Here is a 24,314-nt window from a genome sequence, read left to right on the forward strand (position 1 = left end):
GACCTACCACACGACCCCTATTCCCATTAACAAAATTATCGATTACGTCATCACGCTCAGATGGATGACGTCACTAGTATGAAATATATGCCAAAAAATTGTAATTTAAAAATAAAAATCGACCTCTTTCGGGATTTTGCTCCAAAATCGTCCGTTTTAAAGAAATGAATTTATTCCATAATTTAGCCCCTCTGTATAATCTACTATAATAAATCTTTCATGTCTTCAATTATTTAATTATTGATAAATAATTAGGTACTTCCCTAAAATTTTAATTGAAAATGGCAGATTTTTTGGGAAAACTCGGATTTTCTGAGTAAAATTTTTGTTGAAGGAAATCGGAAAAAAAATAACTTTGTGCAGAACTAAATTACGGTGAATTTTTATTTGAGTGTTTTTGGCTCAAAGGAAAAAATATAGGAGTTACAGACCACTAATTGAAAAAAAAAAGAAGATTTAGGAGTGCTAATTTGTTTATAAATAAAATAACACACTTTCTGCGGACTTGTCATACCCCATATTACTAATATATGCAATCTTAAGATTCGATTTTAGCAATAAAATAGCTGGTAAATAATTTTTCCCAAAAATGGTATTTTTTCGATAATTTTCCCAGACTATCAACAAAATCCAAGAAACCGAAGCGCCAACCCAAATTCTGAGCAGTCTCAACATAATAAGGTTAATATCCCCAAGAATCGCGCGGTGTCGAAATGAAATTGCGACTGTCGAAATGAATTAGAATCAGGCCCCTGATAAAATTTCAAAAAACCGCCACCATGAGCAGGTCGGTCGATTTTGCTTTGACACTTTGTTAACGCTCAGAGCGAATAATAATAGTCTCCCGTTTTATACCACTGTGGCTTTGGGAGTATAGCAGGGTAGTCTGCTATGTCTAGGGCCTACGGTATACAAGGTAACAGGGCCAGTGCTACACTTCAACCGCCTATTATTACCCCTGGTTTTACCCAAGGTAATACCCATAGCCATACCCCCCGAGACGGTGTGCCGAGACCTTCCAGTAGTTGTAACCCCCTCCCCCTACCTTAGGTCACCCTGGCTATGCCGATGGTTATAATTGTGTTGTTTCTAATTTATGTTGTTAAAAGCTTTTAATTTTTAAAACAGTTTAGGAATACTATTTTAAAGTTATAAATTTATATTATTGTTCAAACTTCAATAATAATAATAGTCTCCCGTTTTATACCACTGTGGCTTTGGGTCTGCTTTGTCTAGGGCCTACACGGTATACAAGGAAGGTAACAGGGCCAGTGCTACACTTCAACCGCCTATTATTATCCCTGGTTTTACCCAAGGTACTCATTTTATTCAGGCTGAGTCGACCTGGGGCCTATAATAGTAGATTATACCACGAGTCAATAATGATGGCTATTATTCCCGAGGAATATTTACGAACCGAGCCGCGTTAGCGGCGAGGGAGTAACATTCCGAGGGAATGAGAGCCATTATTGCGAGTAGTATACTCTACTTTATCTACGACAAATTAATTAATTTAAGATTTTTAATGAACAACTTTATTTGTTAAAAACATTAAAATTAGTAATAGTACAATTAATAAACTGAATTGGTTGAGAATCATCATTAACTTTAGTAGAGTTTTTAATACAAATATTTGGGATCTCGATTGCTGTAGAACAAGAAGATGGTACATTACCGTTTATCTCTTTAGCGATAGTATCTGCTGTAGTTGCCTTGTTTCTCATAGACTGATCAATGTATCCTTCAGCTACCTGTGTTGACTTCCAGCCCCCATGACGCTTTAATCCAGTTAAATCGCCTCCTCCATCAATATATACAGAGTGGCAGATGATCTGCGATAACAATGGCCGGTATAACTTTGAGGATTTGGCAAGTTTAAATATTTGGCAATCTGCCTACCAATATCTGCAAATTTGTTCTTTCCTATACGTTGTATTGTATATTTAGATTTTTGATAATTTAGAAAGAATGAATTTATTTTCACATGTGACGGACGGAGATCGATGTATTTCTTCACAATATTGTAAAACGTACTGTTTATGGTAAATTTTCGTACAATTTTGGTTTTAGACTTGGGGATTGTTATTAATAAATCTGTTTGGAGATCCTTCACGTCTTCTATATTCATTTGATAAAGTTCGTTTGAGCGGCATGCACCCATAATTCCAATGATCAATATTACCTGAAGCAAATAAGCATATGAGTTTTTGAATAAATCAAATTAAATATGTATATTTACCTTATGTAAAAGATAAATTTCATCAGGAGCTTTGTCAATAAATTTCCTAATTTGCTCTGGGGTTAGAGTGGAAGACTTTTTTGCTTGAAATCCTTCCGATTTTCTCTTTAGAAACGCTCTTAGTTTGCCGTATTTTTCCAGATCAACGTCATGGTTTATTCTCAACATAGATTTAATCATTGAATAGAATGACCATAATGAAGACGGTTTATATTTTGCACTTAATTCAGCGAAATAGGCCAGCAGAACATTTTCGGAAAATGATTTCGCGTTGTTTCGAACACGCCATTCGTTGAAGGTTGCGTACGTTTTATTATAAATGGATTTCGATGTCTCAGGTATTAAGGTAGATGCTGTTGCTGTAGCTAGTTTTACAATTTCTGGTGGTGTATAATTAAAAGATTCTTCATTTTCGTCCATCTCAACACAAACTGTCAAATATACTATTCGTTTGACAGTGACACTTTTTGAGGTTGATTATTTTGTTTCCGTGGTGAATTTTGTGATTGTTGTGTCAGAGGGATTAATAGCTATTAATCCCTAAGGGATTATTATATGGCATTATATTGCAAACACCACAAGTATAATACATACATTATGTATCAGTCGTAGATAAACATTTTAAAAATGTCTAATTAGTTGTTCTTGCCGGCGCGGTAGGATTTGAACTCCGGACCACCGACACGCGAGCCAAGCACGCTACCACTTCGCTACGCCGGCCCTTCAAACTTCAAAACAGAAAATAATCCTAATTTATAACATTCCACAAACGAATTGCAGTGTAATATTGGTTGCCTACATGCGAAGAATAATAGTTATTACTTTATTATTTGTAGAATATCTTTATTTCCCCATATTAATTAGTTATTATTCGACTGTTAATGGTAGGACTTTATTAACTTTAATGTATTTTAATAGGATACCAATTTTATTTTCATTCCTAATCAAGAGAAACGGCCAGTTCATTTGTATCTGACATTTATTAAATTGACATATGACATCTCAACCTATGTTTTTGTTTTCTAGTGAAAAATAAAATAAATATGTAATATTTTTGTACTAATTTAACATAAATAGTAATTATGGCAAATAATTCTGAAACAGGAATTATCGATTTACTATCTAAGTTGGATGAAGATAATTTACTATCTCTTGGAAGGACTGTTACTCAAGGACTCTTAAAAATAAATTCCAAAGATGGTAAGTTCTATGTTTTTGTTTTGGTGTACTGTCTTCAATAATGGACTAGTTAGTATATATTGAAGGGAGAAGCTAGAAGATACATTGAATACTGTTCTCTTGCTTTCTATCTATCTATAGCCTATTTCGCTCATTCTTGAATGTAGGCCTCCCCTTTTTCTCTCCATGATTCTCTGTCCTGGGCCATACTCAGCCATTTGGAACCAGCAGCAGGGGCGTAACAGAGGGCCCCGCAGCGTGAAGCTTGCGGGGGGGCCCCAATCGCTTAAGGGCCCCATCTTGTCATCTGATATTATGTAAAAATCTGTTATTGTTATATTATTTTTACGTTGTCTGTTTAAATTTAAAAACGTAAAAATTTCTAACTAGACGTATTTGCCAAGTGAATCATCTCATAATATCTAGAAACTTAATCCCTTCCGGCCTACCGAAATTTTATGGCAGCGACAATAAACTACCTATATAATGCTTTGTATGTGACTATTGAAAGATATTAGAATTGCAATTTGACGAATTTAAGAACAATATTTTTAAATCTAAAAATGGGTTTTCTTTCTCTCTGTTCTTTACCTACTTTTAGTATTTCGATACAATATTATCGCCAGTAATTTCATATTGGTTGTTTGCATTGAATGTTATTTATGTTTGTGTTGTTTTACGGTTATAGTTGCATCAGTTTGGAATGCATTTATTTAACAATTATTGACGACTTTTCTTGTGTAATCATTGAACAATCTCTCAAAAGATAAACGGTAAGATAAGGAAATTATAACACTTACGCTTTAGGGAAGTCAATGTAGAAAAACTTGCATTGTTTCGGTTTCGGAAAAAATCAAACAAGCTTATATTTTTCTAAAACATGTTTTGTTAGTTTATATATCTTATCTTAAAGTGAAAATTTCTACTCACAGATGCCTCTAATTGTTTATTAATTCTTTAAACAATAAAACTGTTTTATATTAAATAATTTTAAAAGATATCGGTGAATTCATCATTTTACTTTGTTCAAAAATGTTTCTATTTGCTTTTTGCTTATGCTGAATTCGAACATGTCATTAAATCAGGGCCATAAGTACGATGTTGGGGGCCCCGGGGCAAACGTGATCTGGGGGCCCCCTATCGGGAGGTCTGGGGTTAATCACTCAGCAGAAGGAGTCCGGGAAAATTGATATTTAACCACTTGAAAACGCATTTTAATGTACTCCAGGACTGAAGTTTCCTGTACCTACCTACATATTGCTATTTTAGTTGACCAACACAACAAAAATTTGAAATCACATTATTTTAAACTAAATATTTACCATCAATATAACATCTTTTCTGTTTTCATAAAAAATATATTACATATAACGTTACTTACATTCTTCGGCTATAATGTAGGTTTTTAATCGCGTTATATTTCCTATAGGCAGTATAACGCGATTACAATCGCGGGGCCCCCTTCGTCGGGGTCCCCGAGGCACTGCCCCGGTTGCCCCAATGGTAGTTACGGCCCTGTCAGACATTACAATTTGAAAATTCAAAATAAATTTTTTTGAGCACTTATACAGTATGTCTGCGTGGCTTTGAACCATATGGGAAACATTTGAGGTGTTCTTTGCAAAAACCCCATATGTCACTTTTTACAACATCGGAGATATTTAAAAAAAAAGTTATTTAATTGAACCCTATTAAGTTTACGGAAATTCTGAAATTAGTGATTTATTATTTTGATGATTACACACAGTTTACAATATAAATAACATTATTTTTTCCTTTTGTTTATTTATGAAGGACATTTATTCATTTGACATATGGGGTTTTTGCAGGAATTTTTCATTAATTTATAGGAAAAACGATATTTATAGTAATAAACCAAAATAAAAAATGAACGAAATATGGTGTTTACTTATAAAATCACACAACACAACTATTCGAAGGAACTTTAACCTATAAAAACCTACTGACAGCCAAGCGATAAAGTTTCCCGCAAAAACACCAATAGTAATTAACAAAGGGAATTGCGCTTGACATATGGGGTTTATGCGGAATCGCCTATACTTTTGTCGCTTATATTTTGGACTACTGTAACTTTAATGGAAGTTTCTTACGCAAGGAACGTAGGTAATTAGTCCTTTAATCCATAGATGGCATAAGTCCATTTTCGGAAAAAAAGGACTACTGGGGTTTTTGCAAAGAACGCCTCTTTTTATTATCAATTTTACAAAAAAAGTTATTCTTCATGAAATGCTCTGAATGGTCTTAAATCTGAGATACAAAATAAGACAGATAAACCATCAGATATCAAAGCTTATCAATTTTATACGAGGTAAGTCAAAAAATAGGAATTTAACTCAAGGATAAAGTACTTTTATATTTAACAATATACGATTTTAATTTCAATATGTAATTACATCCTTGTAAATAAAAAATTAATTTTTCCAAATATTTCTCAAATTACCGATAACCAACATCATTTTATTACAATAATTATAATAACTATTTTATTATTAATTTTTTAATTTTACGAAAAAATTCTTTATAGAATTCTTATCAGATTCTTAATAAAAAGCTCTGCATTATCTCAAAACGAAGATTCAATCGTAATATATCACATTTTACCAACTTTATACGAGGTATGTCGAAAAATATGAATTTCTCTCTAAGCGTTAAGTACCTTTATAGTTCACAATATATATTTCAACTGGAATGATATAATTTCATATTTAAACATAGTTTTTAATTGCGAACAACTTTTTATAATAAAATTTTTCAATATTGTAAAATATAAAGGTGGTCTAGGTACTATTGAGCGAAATTAATATTTTTTTATATACCTCGTATAAAAAAAATAAAATTTAATATCTGATTATTGCAACTTAGGTTTTATACCATGCAGAGCATTTTATGAAGAATAACTTTTTTTCGTAATATAGATATGTAATAAAAAGTTTCCCATAGGTTCCAAGCTACGCAAACACACTTTTTTGGAATGGGTCTGTATACCGATAAAGATGAGAAATGTAAGTTGTTATGAACAGTGAATGATAACGCTAACACAAAAAAGTTTTTGTTAAATAAGTCGTATTTAGTAATTGTTTAACGCGGGAGCAGTCGCGCTCACTTCTGTCACGTAAGTAGTCGCGTGTAGAACAAAATCTAACAATACAAATTTAAAACAAATTTCAATTTTATAATATTTTTGTTTGCTTGTTATGTTAAAAATATATATTTCTAACAATTTTAAAACTAATTGGTTCCCACCAAAGCCAAAAATTCCACAAAAAAAAATAAAAATGAAATTAAAAAAAAAATCCTAAGCATTACCACAATCTTCTTCGAGGCACTTACAAGTGGAAAGGTATGTTGCAAAATTGTTCATTAAGTTATCACGGAAAATGATAAAAAATTGGATTTTTTTTCTAACGGCGCGACTGCTCCCGGATTAAAAGGGGCCCCAGTTCAAAATTCTGCGGGGGGGCCCCGACGGAGTTTGTTACGCCACTGACCAGCAGCGTGTTTTTTGAGGTTGTCGATCCATCTCATTTGAGGTCTTCCTCTATGGTATTCCAAGGGTCTCCAGTGTAATATTTGGTTATTCAGTCTGCCATCCTTTTGCATTGCATTGTACCCAGCAAATTTCCATACATCTTTGACCTTAGTGATTTTTCTTATCCATTTGTTTCTTATTATCCTTCAGATTTACTTGTAGCATTTTTCTTCCCATTGCCCTTTGTGTTTGTAATATGGGTCATTCAACGAATATTCGACTCTCTTGGATTATTTCGACAACGAATATTTTACTGTGCAAAATATGAAGAACGAAAGTAAATTGAAAATTAAATTGTTGATTATTGGAATAATTATTAGAGCCATTTACTTTTGTACTTCTTATGTTGCACAATAAAATATTTGTTATCGAGATAATCCAAGAGAATCATGACCGATACTTTATAATACATAATCCAATGACCCATACTTTATCCATGTTATTCCTTGTCAGTGTTCATGTTTTCGCTCCACATGTCAATACAGGCAGTACACATTGGTTGTAGACTTTTGTTTTTAGGTATTGCGGGTATCTCTTATTTTTGAGAATGTAGCTGAGCTTTCCAAACACTAGCTATGCCAATCTGATTCTCCTGATCACCTCCGATGTTTGGTTCTCCTTGTTATGGACTATGGCATCTGCATAGCGAGTATCCAACCAAGTTTTCCAAATCCTGCCCATGCTAGTCTTGCTCTCCTATTAATTTCCACACGTTGGTTTTCTTTGCCAAGTTTCAGGATTTGGCCTAGGTAGATATATTCCTGGACTTATTCTATCTTACTGTCATTTATAGTTATGCGTCTGGGGTCATCTGTGTTTGTCATTATTTTTGTTTTCTTCATGTTCATTTTCAGGCCGACGTATTGGAAGCTGCCTGCGAGTTCCTCTATCATAATTTGCAGTTCCTCGAATGAGCTCGCTATAATCACAATGTTGTCAGCGAATCTGAGGTGGTTTAGCTTCTTGCCATTAACGTTAATGCCATAGGTTGACCAATTTGTCGTTTTGAAGACGTCTTCTAGTGCTAGGTTGAAAAGCTTTGGCGATATTATGTCTCCTTGTCTCACACCTCTCTTAATAGGGTTGGGATTTGTATTTTCGTCTAGTTGTACTATCATAGTTGCATTTTCATATATATTATGTATTAGTTGTCTATATCTCGAATCTATTCTACAATTATTAATAGCTTGTTCTATGGCCCACATCTCGATACTATCAAACGCCTTTTCATAGTCTACGAAGGCAAAAAATACGGGTAGTTGGTATTCATTTGCCTTCTCTATCAATGTTCTCATTGTTAGCAGATGGTCTGATGTACTATATCCTTTGAGGAAGCCAGCCTGTTCCACTGGTTGGTAATTGTCCATTTTGTAGGTCAACCGGTTGTTAATAATTCTCATGAATAGTTTGTATACTTGACTGAGCAACGATATCGGTCTATAATTCTGTAGGTCACATTTGTCCCCTTTTTTGTGTAAAAGTATTACTAGACTTTCGTTCCAGTCTTTAGGGATCTTGCTATTATGGAGACATTTATTAAATAGCTCTGTTAGTATAGGGATTGTTACTGTTTTGCTTGTTTTCAAGAGTTCGGCAATTATACTGTCCTGTCCTGGAGCTTTATTATTTTTTAGTTCTTTTAAAGCTCTTTCTATTTCGAATCCCTTTATATTTGGTAGTATGTACTTCTGATTCCACGTTTTTTATTTTTCTTTTGACTTTCTCCTCTGTTGATTCATTAGGCTGGCTTTACAAAATATGGGGATGCATTATACAAATTTGTAAATAACACCAGTACATGGATAATCGCTGAAAGTTTTTTTACTCTAGCATAGGCGGTTCAGATGGTATAAAAAGGGGTTTTTTTAAAATGGAACACCCTGTAATTAAAAAATTTGCAATTGCCCTTAAATGAAACATATACCAAAAAATCAGTCACATATTTGTGATTAATTTCCGCAGCGTTTCTTCTTAATGTTCATTACAGTTAGGGAAAAATAATTTTTTTTTAAAAAAACCTTTTTTAAAAATTTGTCAACTTTGGGGCGCCACCCCCGCTAAACGGTGGGTGATAGACATATGCTGTCGGGAAATAAATAGTAGGGAATATAGTCCTCTTCATTTTACTATTAAATAATTTTTTTGCAAAACGTACAAGAAGGGCTACGTTTCGCAAAAACCACAAATTACCCCCTTTAAAGGAATGAAAAAGGTGGTTCCGGGGCGAAATTTTTTAAGAAAAAGTTAGTCTCATAATAAGCACCCCTTGATATACCAGAAAAAAAAAATTCAACCGAGCTTGTGTCCATTTTGCGAGGTTCAACCTCTGTTTCCTACACTAAAATACGTTCTTATTCGTCTAATTCCAAATCAAATAATTCAACGCGAAATCACCGAAAAATCAAGCACTTTTCGGGAAAAGCCTATTAACATTTTTAAAGCATCTAAAAAAAGCTTTATAATTGTTTTTTACAAAAGTTTCTATCATCAAAAATAAATGAGTTACACTGAAAAAAAAACTGGGCCCCTTTTTTTGGTAAAAAAAAATCGTGAAAACCTCCCTCTATTTAGCACCCTAAATAAAATTAATCGTTACCGCTTTACCATTTATTTTAACTGTATGTGTATTGTTTATATGATCTGTAAGTTTGATTGGTTTGAAGTGCTTATTTTAAAAAAAAAATTGCTTTTATAGTAAAAAAAAATTTCTAAAAATTTTTGAAAAATTTCCTTTTTTCAAAATAACTTAAAAAGTATTAGTGATAAGAAAAAAAAGTAGGTTTTGCTATTATAAATATGCTAGCTTCATTTTGTTTTCCGTAAGATAAAATTGGTAACATATGAACAATATAAGCGATTTAATTAAAATGCGAAAATGTGTTTTTTGTCATTTTTCGGATTTTAAATCGCTGATAACTTTAAAACTATTAACTGTTGAGAAAAATGTCAAGAAACTTATTTTATTTAGAATGTCCCAAAGAATCTAGAAAATATATTTTTCGGAGGAAAATAGGAGATTTTTGAAAATAGTGCGCGCCGCACCGGCAAAAAAACCGGATGGACACGCATAATTAACAATTAAAAAACTACGGTCTAAATTGAAGTTTGACCCGATCACACTTCGGAATCTTAAAAAGGAATGTTTAAACTTTAATCCAAGTTATTGGCACCCTTAAAAATACTAATTTAAATATTAGTTGTTAAGCTTCGAAAATGCGTATTTTCGCATTTTTTAGATTTTAAATCGCCTATAACTCGAAAACTGTCAATTTTTGAGAAAAATCACAAGATACCTTTCTTGTTTAGAATGACCCAAAAAACCTAAAAATATATTTTTTGGAGCAATAAAAGGTGATCTTATGTATTTGTTTAAACAATTTCTGCCCAAAAATTCCGTCCGGCACCCTTCAGATTTGTTTAAAGGGGACATTTTTTAATATGAATCCGCAGAGAAACCGAATTAGAAATGTTTTTCAGATGGGAGCGGTCTCACCACATTGACTATATTGACTTACATAAAAAACTTTATAGAACAAAAGTTGCTTAAAATCAGTCAATTTATCCATTTCCGGTCTTATCTTGAACATATGTTTTTTTACCCTCGAGAAGGGGTGACTGCCACCCCCCAAGTAAAAGCAACCAGCGGCACAATTTCAACTTTGAAGTGGAGGGTAAGTAGAACCTAAATCCGAATTTTTATGCAATTCGGAGTTGCCCCTGAAAATTACACGGTATCGTCGAATTTCCCGTTCATTTACTGGGCTACCGCCGCTGCAACGCGTCTTACTATCACGAAACATCGATATTGTTCTGTCTGTGTGGAGATGGGACCTGTTATACGAGGGTCGGTCAAAACTAGTCTTTTATTACAATATACAGTGGAACCCCGATAAGTCGGCCCCCGATAACCCGGAAGTCCGGATAACCCGGACAGATTTTCATCAGACAAAACAAACATTTTTTCATTTTGACTGAGTTTTTTACCAAGAAATAAACAATACTGTATAGAACTGTACGTAATTTAGTTGTACTGTGCATATGTATTTCAAGTTTTTGCATTTATAATGTGTATTTGTTTATTATTTATATGTATTTTACTAATTTTTACCATATTATCCGGCTAACCCGGATTGGCCGCAGTCCCGTTTAATCCGACTTATCGAGGTTCCACTGTATATTGAATATATGAAAAAATGTTTGTCCAACAGATATGTTGGGCATTTTAATAAGTCCGACATGTAGAGCATGTTAAATGACAGGATTTATGTTGGTAGTAAATAGCGGTCTGATTTTTGCATGAGAGTTTAATGGAAGGGTTATTGGGTTTAACGAAAGGGTTTTACAAATCAATTGGAAATTCTGTCCCACAAAATACGTGGGACGTTTTCATAGGCTGACATTCAAAACCTGTAACCTGTTCCACAATTAAAACTTCCCCTATTCCAGTGTTCCCGTATATCAAAGTTTGTCCGACTAGACACCGTTAAGCTATTAACAAATTTTCAACTTACTGTAAAAAAAATTTTTTTTAGTACACAGAATCCAGAGAGTTATATCCTGGCAAATCATTTCGTGTTTATATGACCAATAATGTATACAGCAAATGAATTTAAAAAATATCTGCATATTATAATAGTTATTTATTTTGTAGATGCCATAAAAGCCATTTTGAAACATTCACCTGATACTTTGAGCATATTAAGAAGGAAATCAGTAACCAGGGAAGTTTTGTTTTCATATTTGGATGAAAAAGATATAGTTATGAAGGCACCTATAACTAAAAATGAATTAATTGACAGAATTATGGAATTTTGGAATATAAAACGTGCTGATGTAATAACTACAGTCAGTTGTCGAAATAATGAAGAAACAATAAGTGAAACTAAACCACTAAGAGAAGACAGTAATAGTATATCAGCTCTAGCAGAACAGTTTGCAGGTTGGTTCTATTCTCTAATGAATGACGAAGGTGTTGGGCCTGAGAATTTTTATCCAGATGCGAAAATGAAAATTAATCTTCATTCAAATAATGACTGTGACACTATCGTTGTTGAAGACGATCCAGACGGTTTGGCACAGCAATTACTTAGGATTAAGTTACAACATGGTATTTTCTTCAATCCAAACGTTAGTAAAGAGGGTACCCAAGGAAGAATGGATCCCCATGGATTGGTAGTAGTTTTAGTTTGTGGCACACTCCATGTGCAAAAGACATGCGTAGGTGTTTTTGAACAGGTATTTTCTCTAGCTAGGGACCCTTTTTGTGATAACAATTGGAAAATTAAAAACTCTGAATTGAACTTACGAAGTAAAAGTGCGGTGATGGGACAACCACGTTTGTGTGACAGTGAATTAACCTCAAATTTATTATCTCTTCCTTCTAGCTAAAGTTATTAAAAATATTATAAAAACGGATCTTTATTTTATTTTATTTTCAACAACTACACAAATGGAGAAAACATACCAGAAAATTGGAAAAAATGATAGATAATCCCAATACACAAAAAGGGTAACAAGGAAGACTACAAGAACTATCGCTGTATTACTGTAACCAGCACCTTTAACAGATTATGCACCTTTAGAGATCAAACAACAAGCAGAATTCCAAGCAGGAAGATCCTGCATCGACCACATCTTTACGCTCAACCAACTCAATGAAAAAAAAAAGTAGAAAGAGACAGGGAAACACATCTACTATTCGTCAATCTAACTAAGGCATATGATACCGTACCACTGTGTAAATTATGGCAAGTCCTGAAAAAATCCCCTATTAATATAACTTTAATCAAAGCGGACTGCCGGGAAAAATTGGCCACAAGCAAAAAAATCAATGGAAAGAAAGACTTGAAGAGGCTTATGTTCAGATGTGGATGTGAATGGCTAGACGAAGAAGAATTAAAGCAGTGCAAGAATTCTATAACAACATTCAAGCAAACATAAAAATCAACAACAGATTATCCGATAGCTTCATGGTGAATAAGGGACTACCACAGGGATGCAGCTTATCGCTTACACTGTTTAAAATCTATGTAAATGAGGTCTTGAATAAATGGTGGAAATCATGTTCTGCCATGGGGATACAGCTAAATGATGAATCAACACTATACACACTACATTTTGCTGACGATCAGGTGGTAATTGCCCAGGATAAAGATGATCTAATATTTATGACAAACCGACTGTTTCGAGAATATAAAAATGGGGCATATATGTCAATATAGAGAAAATCAAATATATGTGTATAGAACAGAAAAATGAGTTACAACTAGAGATGATATGGTTACTGAGCCAAGCTCTGATTATGTATACTTTGGAACAAGAATCCAACAAGGTGGAAGCACAGAATTCGAAATAGAGGAAAGAATTATGAAAGGAAAGAAAGTAATAGAAGCTTTGAACTCACTACTTTGGTCAATATTATTATTTCTGGCAAAGATCGTCCTGCGTCTCTAGAGTCTCATGTGTTTATTTAAAAAGGTTGTGTAGATTGTTTGTAAATTTGTTCCTATTAAGTATACCACACCTAATACTCACAAGTGTTGTATAAGTGTAATTAATATTATAACAATAATCATGTATATTTGTAAATTTAAGCAATGCTTCAATGCTCGGATTCTTAGACCATTTCTGTAGACAAATTGACCCAGGTCTATTTCTTTCTTGCACTTTCTAAATATTCGGTTGTGAATTATTTTTAGTAGTTTCAGTACCTTCTTGTACTACCTTTTGACTACTTCCTAAATTTTATTCTATGTATTTTGTATCTTTCATATTTTTGTTGCGTTTGGCCTTGTAGGTACTCATATTTTAATTGCTTCTTTTGTTTTATTTTAATTTTTACATCCTTATTACTTGGTGTCCGATTGTCTTTCCTATTTTTCATTGTGGTCCCACATACTAGTTTTGCTGAATTTATTATAGCATTTATAAATTTTCCCATTCATCTTCCACTATTTCTGTTATTTCTCCTTCCTTGTCCATTTCCTTCTGTAACTTTCCTTGTATTTGATTTTCGTTGTTTCTTCCCCTAGTTTATGTATTTTAACTATTTCTGTGTATTTCTTATTCTTGTCTTCTGTGCTTTTTATTTCCATTCCTTTGTTTCATAGCTCTTTCTCACTCTTATGTCTGTTATCCAGCTTATCTTTCTTTTTAATACTATAGTATAATCAATACTAAAGGGTAATTCATTTAGAGGTATCTACTTTTTTCAAAAAGAAAGAACAATGAAAAAAATGAACTTTATTTGAAAATAGTTATTGTCGTAGAAAAGATAATGTCTTTACAATTACTTCTTAAAGATAATTTCTTTCAAATGTTGACCGTGTCTGTGGTTTAGATGGTCCATTCTGAAGTTCTAATTCTCAATGACGCGTTCGAGCATTTCGATTGGTATTTGACCAATGACTCGAGTAATATTGACCTCCAATGCCTCATTCGTAGCCGGTTTATTCATGTAGACTTTAAAGTTTAGGTATCCCCAAAGGAAAACGTCTAGAGGTGTGATATCACAGGATATAGGAGGTCAATTCATTGGTCCGAAGCGTGAAATTTTCTCACCGAATCGTTTTCGCAGTAAAGCCATACTTTCACGGGCTGTATAGCAATTGGCGCCATTTTGTTGGAACCAAATGTTTGTGAAACTACGATCTTCAATTTCTGGTACCAATTAGTCCGTTATCATGGCGCGATAACCGTCTCCATTCACGGTATCATCCTGTTTTAAATACATATAGACCGATGATTCCACCGGCCCATACACCACACCAAACAGTTGTTTTTCTGAATGTAATGGCAACTACTGAACCTCGAGTTCGAACTTCGAGTTGCTCATCAATCCAAATATAGCCGTTTTGTCGATTCACGTCCCGATTTTGCCAAAAATGGGCCTAATCGGAAAACATTTTTTTTTTTTTTCGAAAACAGTGGATCTTCTGCAAGTTTATCAAGAGCACTTCGACTGAAACGGTGACGACTCGGAATGTAGATCGACCTCAGATCTTGCACTAATTGAATTTTTTAGGCTTTTAAACCAAGATCCTTATACAATATAAGCCAAGTTATTGCATACGACAAGCCAAGCTGTTGTGAACGGCGACGAATCGATTCTTCGTTTTTCTCGCGTACACCATCCGCTACGTTTTCTTCAGTACGTGCTGAATGTGGTCTATTTGGTCACGTGTTATCCAATAATAAGAACTGAGTTTCAAACTTACTGAGGGTATAGCGAACTGTGCGTTTGGTAGGCCAATTATATTGGCCATAATTTGCTCTAAGCGCACAAAACACATTCCTCATTGAACGCCTATTTTCGTAATACAGCTGAATAATATCTAGACATTGTGCCGGGCTAAGTCTTTTCAGGATGAAATGTCAAACAATGCTGAATAAAAAATTCAACGTCGGGTGATACGATTCATGCACAATCTCCCATCAAATCCACACCAAAAAAAGTACTTCTAAATGAATCACCCTTTATATATACTATACTAGGCAAACAGAATTACACGGTAGAGATAACTAGAGGAATCCGAATGACTTGGGCATCAGTAGGAAGACTAAGTGATGTGTTGAAAAATAAAAAGATACCAATAAACCTAAAGAAAGGAGTATTCAACAGTTTGTATTCTACCAGTTATGACCTATGGAATGGAGACCATGGCACTTACAGAGGTATCAGCCAATAAATTGAGAACGACACCGAGGACGTGCAAAGAAGGAATTGAAAGAAGAAGGTGGAAGATGTAATTGGAAGAATTGCGCAAATGAAATGGAACTGGGTAGGACACGTGGTACGACAAAACATCAAAACGTGGACGAGAAACATTGTACATTGGAGACCACGCGAGCTCAGTCGTGGTAGAGGAAGACCAAGAAAGCGATGGCTAGACGACATCAAAGCAGAAATGGGAAGAAACTGGCACCACATAGCGCAAAACAAAGAAGAGTGGAGAACTCATGGAATGGGGAGGCCTTTGTCCAGGAGTGGATGCAAACAGGCTGAAGAAGTATAGTCAATAAGTGATTCTTCGTTTCTGTCTGGCATAGGTACTTCTATAGGTCTTTCTATTTTCTTCGTGTTTTGTTTCATGATCGCCATTTCCTTTATCAGAATTTCGTTTTCTTGTATTAACTCGTTCATTCGTAGTTTCTAGTCACTATCTACTATATTTCCCATCATATTTCTTGTATTCTCAATCTCCTTATTTTTTCTTTTGATATCATCTACTAGTTGCCTCATTAATTCCAACATTTTATTTTGATTATTTTTGTTTCCATCTTATCTGGTATTCGGTGTATTTTTTTAGCATTCGGATTATTCCTCAAAGCTAATAATTTTAAGTATGTATAAAACAATAAGTAGATAAACGTCAAACAGCTCATAAAAAGATAAGAAGGAAAAGAAAAACAGAACGATTTATTTATGAAAAGAATATTTGCGTTAAAATATTTTTGTAGAGTACAAAAATTATGCTGATGTGATAAATGTTTAATTTTCGTTTAAAATTGATTACTCGCTAGTGTTGTCACTCCTACCGGTGAATAAATATATATTTATATTCAAGAATACAATGGTCCATTACGAATTCAATTATAATTTGGTAATTTGTAGTGGCCTTATGAACATTGTACTGTACTGAAGTCTGTCATGATATTAAGGATACACGATAACAATATTTTAAAAGTATGTTACACTTATAAATAAAATTCGATGATCATCCACCTGACCGAAGAGTGAAAGATTTTAACAGAAATCATTGTTTCTTACTAGAAATTTTCAATTAATTAAATCTGAATCTTAAACGGGCCATTCATGGTACCACTAGTGGTATTACTATTATAGTTGGACATTCGGCTCCATTCACGCTCCAACTTTTTATCTTACTAGCGCTCAAACTTCAGTCTTAGTTTGTTTTCACGGTGGTGTACACTGCTCAGCGAAAAAATGTATCGAGTAAAGTCTATTTAATTTATTTGACGTTTCGACTTCTACTTCTGAAATCGTTATCAAAATGTTCCGAAGTGGAAGTCGAAACATAAAATAAATTGAATGTATAACTAATATCGTGGCTTATTCCCAATTCAAATAGTAAATTTGCATAAGATGCCAAAAGAAAATAGCTTCAGATTAATAAGAAACTGGTCTTTATTTACAGAAAGGAAAATGATTGGTCCCAACAAAAAGTAGATAATGAAGAATCGTGTATTTTAATAAAGGTAATTTTTGTGAAAGTTTATTTTCTATTAAATATTTGCAAACTAGGAATGTTTGCGTAGAGAAACTTGTAGACATCCCATATGCAATATACTGCGAGGCATAAGTTAGGTATATAGAAAATTTATGCTCATTTTCATAATTGATTTTTTCGTGAACGGATTATGGATCACGCTAATTTTTTTACTATTTTAGATATTTCTTTAGTATTAACACAGTTGTGCAAAGATTTACTCAAACTTCTTTTTTGTACTTATACCGGGTGGAGAAAAAGAAATGTTTTTCTTATGTTAAGTTTGAAACACCCTGTAGGGAGGACGAGGTACAAATCTGTGTATAGATCGGAATCGTATTGTAGTCTTATGTTTTGTGAACATTTTGTTTTTTGAATCTCCCTGATATCTTTAGAAAAACAAAAGTTTGAGACGCCCTTTAGGGAGGAAAAGGTAAAATGGTGGTTATGCATCGATACTATATTGTAGTCTCATTTTTTGTGAACTATTTATTTTTTAAATTTCTCTGATATCTTTAATAACAAAGAAATTAGACGGTTTTACTCTTTAATATGTGTTTTAACTAACGCCTGCGATACGTGAGGAGGTCATGTCTTATACCACTAAGACGAAATTATTTCCTATTATAGTGCGAAAGAAAAAGAGTGTTCAAGAAGAAAAATATGTGTAATGTACCTCTCGATATTTAAAGAGCCTCCAGGTAGACACCAAATCCGTATTACTTTCTGGGAAATTCCACCCCAAAACATCATAGAGCCTCCATTAAACAATCTCGTCTCTCTTATGTTGTGCTGTGCATACCGCTTACCTTATCGACATTTACCTCTTATAGGTGTCGATAAGAACTGTTTACGTTATGGGCCTTTCTGTTTTTAAAGTTTTGTTAACGGTTATTTTTTAATGTTAACTTAGTTTTGTTTCAGTTAAAATACGGGTTAAGGAGTAAAACCACCTATTTTCTTTACCTTTAGAAAGCTAAAGATATCAGGGAGATTCAAAAAACAAAATGTTCACAAAACATAAGACTACAATACGATTCCGATCTATACACAGATTTGTACCTCGTTCTCCCTACAGGTTGTTTCAAACTTAACATAAGAAAAACATTACTTTTCTTCCACCCGGTAGAAATACAAAAAAGAAGTTTAATTAAATCTTTGCACAACTGTGAAAATACTAAAGAAATATCTAAGATAATAAAAAAAATAGCGAAATCCGTTAATCAGTTCACGAAAAAATCAACTATGAAAATGAGCATACATTTTCTATATTCTTAACTAATGACTCGCAGTGTAGTAGAAATTAATCTAACATCAGCATTCACGCTCCAACTTTCTTAGGAAGACTACTAGTGGTCCCACTAGTGGTATTATTAGTGGTACCACTAATCCAACCGGCCCATTCACGGTCTGATTTTAGATCCAACTACGAAAGTTGGACCACTAGAGGTACCACAAATCAGATCGTTAATGGCCCGCTTTAGATATAATAAATATGTTTTAAAGACAAAAATTTCTATTTTTGTTAAAGGCAAAATTAGAATATACAGCTGATCAGTAAAAAAAATCTTTCGCCATAAAATAAAACTAAACGAAAACGAAATTATATATTCTTTATTTATTTACCTCCACCTACAATACCCTCATGTCTTGAAAACAATAATTTTCTACACATAAATATTGAAATACTGCTTATGGAATATTTAATACATGTCATGTGTTTTGCACTTTGCTGTTCCTGCTATATTATTGAATTGGCCAAAGATCAAAGTTGACTATTCTCATCTCCATCTACGGTGTTTGGACAGAACTGCATTCCATTTTCAGTTAGTTAAACATAAAAAATATTTCTAAAAAATAAAAATACATTTGAAACTGTCTGTGTAGCTAAGTACCAATATATAGGGTGTTCCAAAAGTAGCGGGACGGTAGAATATCTCGCGAAATATACAACATCAGATAAAAAAACTGAAAAATACGTTTTCAATATTTTTCAAAAATCTATCGTATGACACCAAACACGACACCCCCTCCACATCCTGGATTTGGGGTGGGAGTAACTTTAAAATCTTAAATAGAAACCCCCATTTTTTTATTGCCGATTTGAATACCTCATTAAAAAGTAACATTTATTCGAGACATTTTTTAGATTTGTTGATAAATGGGCTAATAATCGTATTTTTCCAATTACGCAGCGCTATTGATCAACAATTCTAAAAAATGTCTCGAATAAAGGTTTCAATACCTGGGGCATATGTTATGCGTAATGAGAGATATAACATACTTCAATTAATTAAGTATACAACGGAAAATCCAGGGCAAGAGAAGTGTAGGACGGAGAAGAATCTCATGGTTGCGTAACTTGAGGGAATGGTACGCGGATGCATCTCAACCGAACTATTCAGAGCAGCAGCATCTAAGATCAGAATAGCCGTGATGGTTGCCAAATATTCGACTGTCCCGTTACTTTTGGGACACCCTGTATATGAAATGAACAGTAAAAAAAGTCAAAAGTTTTAAAGGTGAACATCAAAGCTAGGCTTTTGAGGATGATTTAACAAAAGTAACAACACAGTAATTAAATGGCACTTCAAAAAATTACTAACGAGATAATACACTCAAGAAAAGGAAAGCACCAGGTAAAGCAGACACAAGATAAAGACGGATCAAAGAGAATAGAAGAAGAAATAAATAAGATATTGGGAAAAATCACGTCAGGGACTTGGAGGGGGAATAGGAACTAATAAAAACAGCATAATACGAGCTGGATAGACCTTAGCATTAGTATAGCACAAAAAGAAAAGAAAAAATACTGGTTTGATGAGGACTGCAAAAGAATTACAGCACGGAGGAACAACGCAAAAATTGAAAATATTTTAAGTAATACAGAAAAACGTAGGCAAAGAGAGTATTATAAAACTAAAAAAAGAAAAGATAAACGAATATACAGGTAAAAGATAAAAAATTACTGAAAAAACAACTAGACATGATGGAAGACAACTACATATTTATTTATGTCTAAAAAGAAATTAGAAATTTTTATCAAGGAGTAAAAAAGACACAAGTGACACAAAATAATAGTCCTGGATCCCGCGTACCAAAAAAAGTTGATTAATAGCAAGCTGAAAATTTGTTAATAGCCTAACGGTGTCTAGTCGGACAAACTTTGATGTATGGGAACACTGGAAGAGGGGAAGTTTTAATTGTGGAACGTGATTTTAATTGTGAAACGTGTCATCCTGACAAGTATATGATTGTGAAAACTAGCAAGTTGTTTTTAAGTTTGTTCAATAGCAAACTTTATATAATATATGAAAAACTGTTTGTCCGACAAATATGTTGGGCATTTTAATAAGTCCGACACGTAGTGTAGCTATATAGTAATAAACGACAGGAATCATATTGGTGGTAAATAGCAGTCTGATTTTTGCATGAGAATTTAATGAAAGGGTAATAAATCAATAGGAAGTTCTGTCCGATAAAATACATGGGACGTTTTCGTAGTGTCTGACGTTCGAAACCTGTAACCTGCTTCCCAATTATTAAAACTTCCCCGGTTCCAGTGTTCCCGTACATCAAAGTTTTTCCGACTAGAAACCGTTAAGCTACTAACAAATTTTCAGCTGGCTATTAATCAACTTTTTTTGGTACGCGGGATCTAGGCCTATAAAAGTACAATGTTTTGCAAAAATAAAGATGTTAAGTATGTTATTAGGAGACAAGACAGAAAAATTAATTATATGGGCAAACCATTTCGACGAATTATTACCGATAAAGACCGAACGGAAAGAGATACAACACAAAAAATGGAACAACAACAAATACAAGAACTGACAGAGAAGGAGATAATCGACGAATAAGAGACTTAAAAATCACAAAAGTGCGGGAGAAAGCGAACTTCCAGCAGATATATTAAAAGTAAGAGGAGATACTCTGTAACAAAAGATAACTCGACTTATTATAAAAATATGGGGAAACGAAAAAATGCCAGAGCAATGGAACACAGCACTTATCTGTCCAATTCACAAGGAAAGTGATAAAACTGTCTGTGAAAGTTACAGAGGAATCACACCATTAGACGTATATTTTGAAATAAATCAAAAATAGTACATACCTATATATTTTAAAATTTACATACTATCCTTACCTGTATATATTGAAAACCATGATCAAATTTTGCTTGACATATCGCAAGCCGATATCATTATTCTGTTGATATTGTCACAAGAGGAGCTGAGGGATTATTATCTCCAACCTCCAAGTTTTCAAAATTTTTCGTTAGTTCACAGTCTTTTTCTTGTTCGTCATTTTCATCAGATGTAGCTGGTCCCTGTTTGTAGTAAAATTTCATGCAGCGCAGTCTACGGGAATGCTTTTTCCTTTTACCATCATGGCTTTTGTGACAGGGTCCTTCAGAAGAATTTTCCGCCAACCAACAAGGAGAATAATGAAAATGATGATGGGTAGCTGGAGACTTCGAATGGTGGTGCATCTTATGATGATGTTTAGACCTTGATCGAGATCTAGAATGTCTTCCTCTCGAATGTGATCTACTCGACTGTCTTTCAGCGCATCTTTTTTCCTTTTTTTCTTTTTTCTTCTTCCCTTCGTCTTCGCCTGAGGCAGAGCTACAACTGGACGAGCTGCTGCTTCTCTTCTTATGTTTCTTTTTATCTTTCTTTCCCTTGTGTGGGGATCTTGATCGGGAATGGTGTTTTCTTCCTTTCTTTTCTTTTAAAAGGCCAGATTCTAAAAGAGTAGCAATTGCTCTGTCAACAGTTGCCTGAATAATTTCTTGTATATTTAGAGGGATTTGCTGTTCCATTTTTAATATCGTCACCAAACTGAATCACAAAGACGGAAATAAGTAAATAAAAAAATGACAAGAGAACCCTAGTTACACGACTGTCGAACTACGACTAAAAATAAAACGATTTATTGATATTTTTATACGTCACTTGAAATACACATCACCACATTCACATAATACATATTAGCGTTCTTTGTACTGTGATACGAACTCCGGACACCGCGAACCATGCCGTGCCGTGGCCTAGAATAGTAGTCGACCAAGGAGCGATATTATTTAAAGTTGTGCAACAATGGGCAAGCAAATTTCATCATTTGAAAATATATTAAGTCATATATTAGTAGTCGTATAGATGAAATAATTGCAACAGATATGTAATTAGAACATCAAACTCGTACAAATATCTAAACTAAACTAGAAAACGATTGTATGATTTTTATCATATATTTTGAAATTCAACCTACAAAGTAATATTAAAAACTATCTAGTTTATTTTTTGTGGAATATTGCTATTAGAAAGTTTAGACAAAAACGCGACTACAGGTCAATTAATGTGTTTTAAATCGAAACAAACTACCAGTGGCGGCTCTATCATTAGGCTCATAAGCGCATCATAAAAATGAAATACTGAGAAAAAGTCCATTAAAAAAGGCAAACTTAACAAAATTGTTTAGTTCATTCATCATCAACCCGTACTCGTCCACTGCTGGACATAGGTCTCTCATCTTTCTCTGTTTTATGCGGCTTGCATCCGCAGTAGCCGACAATACGCTTCAGATCGTCAGCCCATCTGGGATCGTCTATTTCTTCGTTTGGGATTCGGTTCCTCAGGGAGACACCCAACATCTGGCGCTCCATAGCCCTCTGAGCTATGCGAATCTTGTTCACTACCTTTTTTGTGAGTGTTAATGTTTCCGCCCATAAGTGAGTACAAACAACACACACTGGTCAAAGATTTTCCTTTTCAGGCATATGGGTAAGTCCGAGTTAAATAAATAGCTCAGTTTACCAAACGCTGCCCAGGCTAATCCCCTATGCGACGCGTGGGAGACCGCACGTCTGGTTATCTCTTCCCAACCGAATTTCATGTCCCAAGTACTTATAAGATGCAGTCTGCTCAATATCCATTCCATCAACAACAATATTACGATTTAACACCAGATTAGTCATTATTTGCATCTTGTTAATATTAATCTTTAGTCCGACCTCTAAGGAAGCGTGATATAACTTGTTCAACTTTATTATTGCATCATCCATACGATCGGCTATAAGGACGATGTCATCTGCAAATCTCAAATGACTGAGCTTCTCTCCATTTATATTGATACCATATTCGTTCAGATCTGCCTTCTTAAAAGTGTGTTCTAAAAGGATTGTGAACAGCTTTGGTGAGATGGTGTCTCCTTGCCGTACTCCTCGTTGCATACAGAATTTATTAGTTTGTTGATCAGAGTCTTACGCTAGCCGTTGCATTGTGGTAGATATATTTTATCATATTAGTGTAGCGATGGTCTATTCGGCATTCTGTCAATGCTTTTAACATTTTCTGCTGGTTTATGGTATCGAACGCTTTCTCGTAGTCTACGACTATCAGTGCCAAAGGTTTGTTGTATTCCGCCGACTTCTCTATCAAGTTTATTTTTTTATTACCATTATCTCTATTTTTTATTAGCAGTAAGTGGTCGTTAATTGTTTAGTAATTAATTTAAATAATATAAAGTCAAATAGCCCGCGGGCTAATTATTAGTAATTGTTAGCATTTATTCATAAAATTATTTAGAACCTTTACCCAAAGATGATGCAGGTACCTTTTATCTAAATTTGTTTTTGAACTTGCTCTCGAATTCGTCAATCGAGCGTCATTAGTATTAATCTTCTTCTTCGTGTGGCTCATTCTTTAAGGACATTGGCAATCTTCACGGCCAGTTTATGCTGTCTGCAGCCGTTCTGAAGAATGCTATTGTTGTTTTTCGACTCCACTGCTTTAAATTTTTTAACCAGGATGTGCGTCGTCTTCCCTGTTCTCTTTTTTCTTCCACTTTTCCTTGTATAACCAATCGTATCAACTCGTATTTTTCATTTCTTAATAACTGCCCAAAGTAGTTGATTTTTATTTCTTTCGTAGTATTGAGTATTTCTTTTTTCATATTTCTTAATGTTTCCGTGTTTGTTAAGTGTTGTGTCCATATTTTCCACATTCTTTGATAACACCATATCTTAAAGCTGGCAAATCTTTTTTCAGTTACATCCGTAATTGACCAGGCTTCAACTTAATATAAAAGAGTAGAAAATAGGTAGCATCTCAAT

The 24,314-nt window shown here is 33.9% G+C and overlaps 3 protein-coding genes across 10 annotated transcripts in view; 1 reads left to right on the forward strand and 2 right to left on the reverse strand.

Annotated features, from left to right (window-relative positions):
- Window positions 1-12,383, forward strand: part of LOC114328443 (uncharacterized protein C3orf38 homolog) — a 37,829-nt gene extending 25,446 nt beyond the window's left edge. For 3 of the 8 annotated variants that reach the window (XM_050655996.1, XM_028277295.2, XM_028277296.2), the window contains 2 exons: window positions 3,266-3,439; window positions 11,620-12,383. In XM_050655996.1, the coding sequence (XP_050511953.1) occupies window positions 3,322-3,439; window positions 11,620-12,356 (855 nt within the window). In that variant the 5' untranslated portion in view covers window positions 3,266-3,321 and the 3' untranslated portion in view covers window positions 12,357-12,383. Of the gene's footprint in view, window positions 1-3,214; window positions 3,440-6,395; window positions 6,442-11,619 lie in introns of those variants that run through there. The other 5 variants (XM_028277298.2, XM_028277299.2, XM_028277297.2 and 2 more) reach the window with 3 other exon arrangements.
- Window positions 1,303-2,944, reverse strand: LOC126888007 (uncharacterized). The gene is made up of 2 exons (XM_050655999.1): window positions 2,240-2,944; window positions 1,303-2,182 (listed from the first exon to the last, which is right to left on the reverse strand). Exons 1-2 carry the CDS (start codon window positions 2,657-2,659, stop codon window positions 1,790-1,792), a joined length of 813 nt encoding a protein of 270 aa, XP_050511956.1. The 5' UTR covers window positions 2,660-2,944; the 3' UTR covers window positions 1,303-1,789.
- Window positions 12,384-18,793: 6,410 nt separating the features above from the next.
- LOC126888008 (protein SREK1IP1-like) lies at window positions 18,794-22,393 on the reverse strand. Its single transcript, XM_050656000.1, has 2 exons — window positions 21,345-22,393; window positions 18,794-19,047 (listed from the first exon to the last, which is right to left on the reverse strand). The coding sequence occupies exon 1, from the start codon at window positions 22,020-22,022 to the stop codon at window positions 21,402-21,404; it is 621 nt and encodes a 206-aa protein (XP_050511957.1). The 5' UTR covers window positions 22,023-22,393; the 3' UTR covers window positions 18,794-19,047; window positions 21,345-21,401.
- Between the last annotated feature and the right edge of the window lie 1,921 nt (window positions 22,394-24,314).

Source organism: Diabrotica virgifera, chromosome 7 (assembly GCF_917563875.1).
Source record: "Diabrotica virgifera virgifera chromosome 7, PGI_DIABVI_V3a".
NCBI lineage: Eukaryota > Metazoa > Arthropoda > Insecta > Coleoptera > Chrysomelidae > Diabrotica > Diabrotica virgifera.

What these genes read in the sequence shown, in the direction of transcription:
- LOC126888008 (XM_050656000.1), bottom strand. Translation starts at nt 22,022, where the DNA reads ATGGAACAGCAAATCCCTCTAAATATACAAGAAATTATTCAGGCAACT.
- LOC126888007 (XM_050655999.1), bottom strand. Translation starts at nt 2,659, where the DNA reads ATGGACGAAAATGAAGAATCTTTTAATTATACACCACCAGAAATTGTA. An exon ending in AAATTTATCTTTTACATAAG is followed by an intron (nt 2,183 to 2,239) that starts GTAAATATACAT and finishes TATTTGCTTCAG; the next exon opens with GTAATATTGATCATTGGAAT.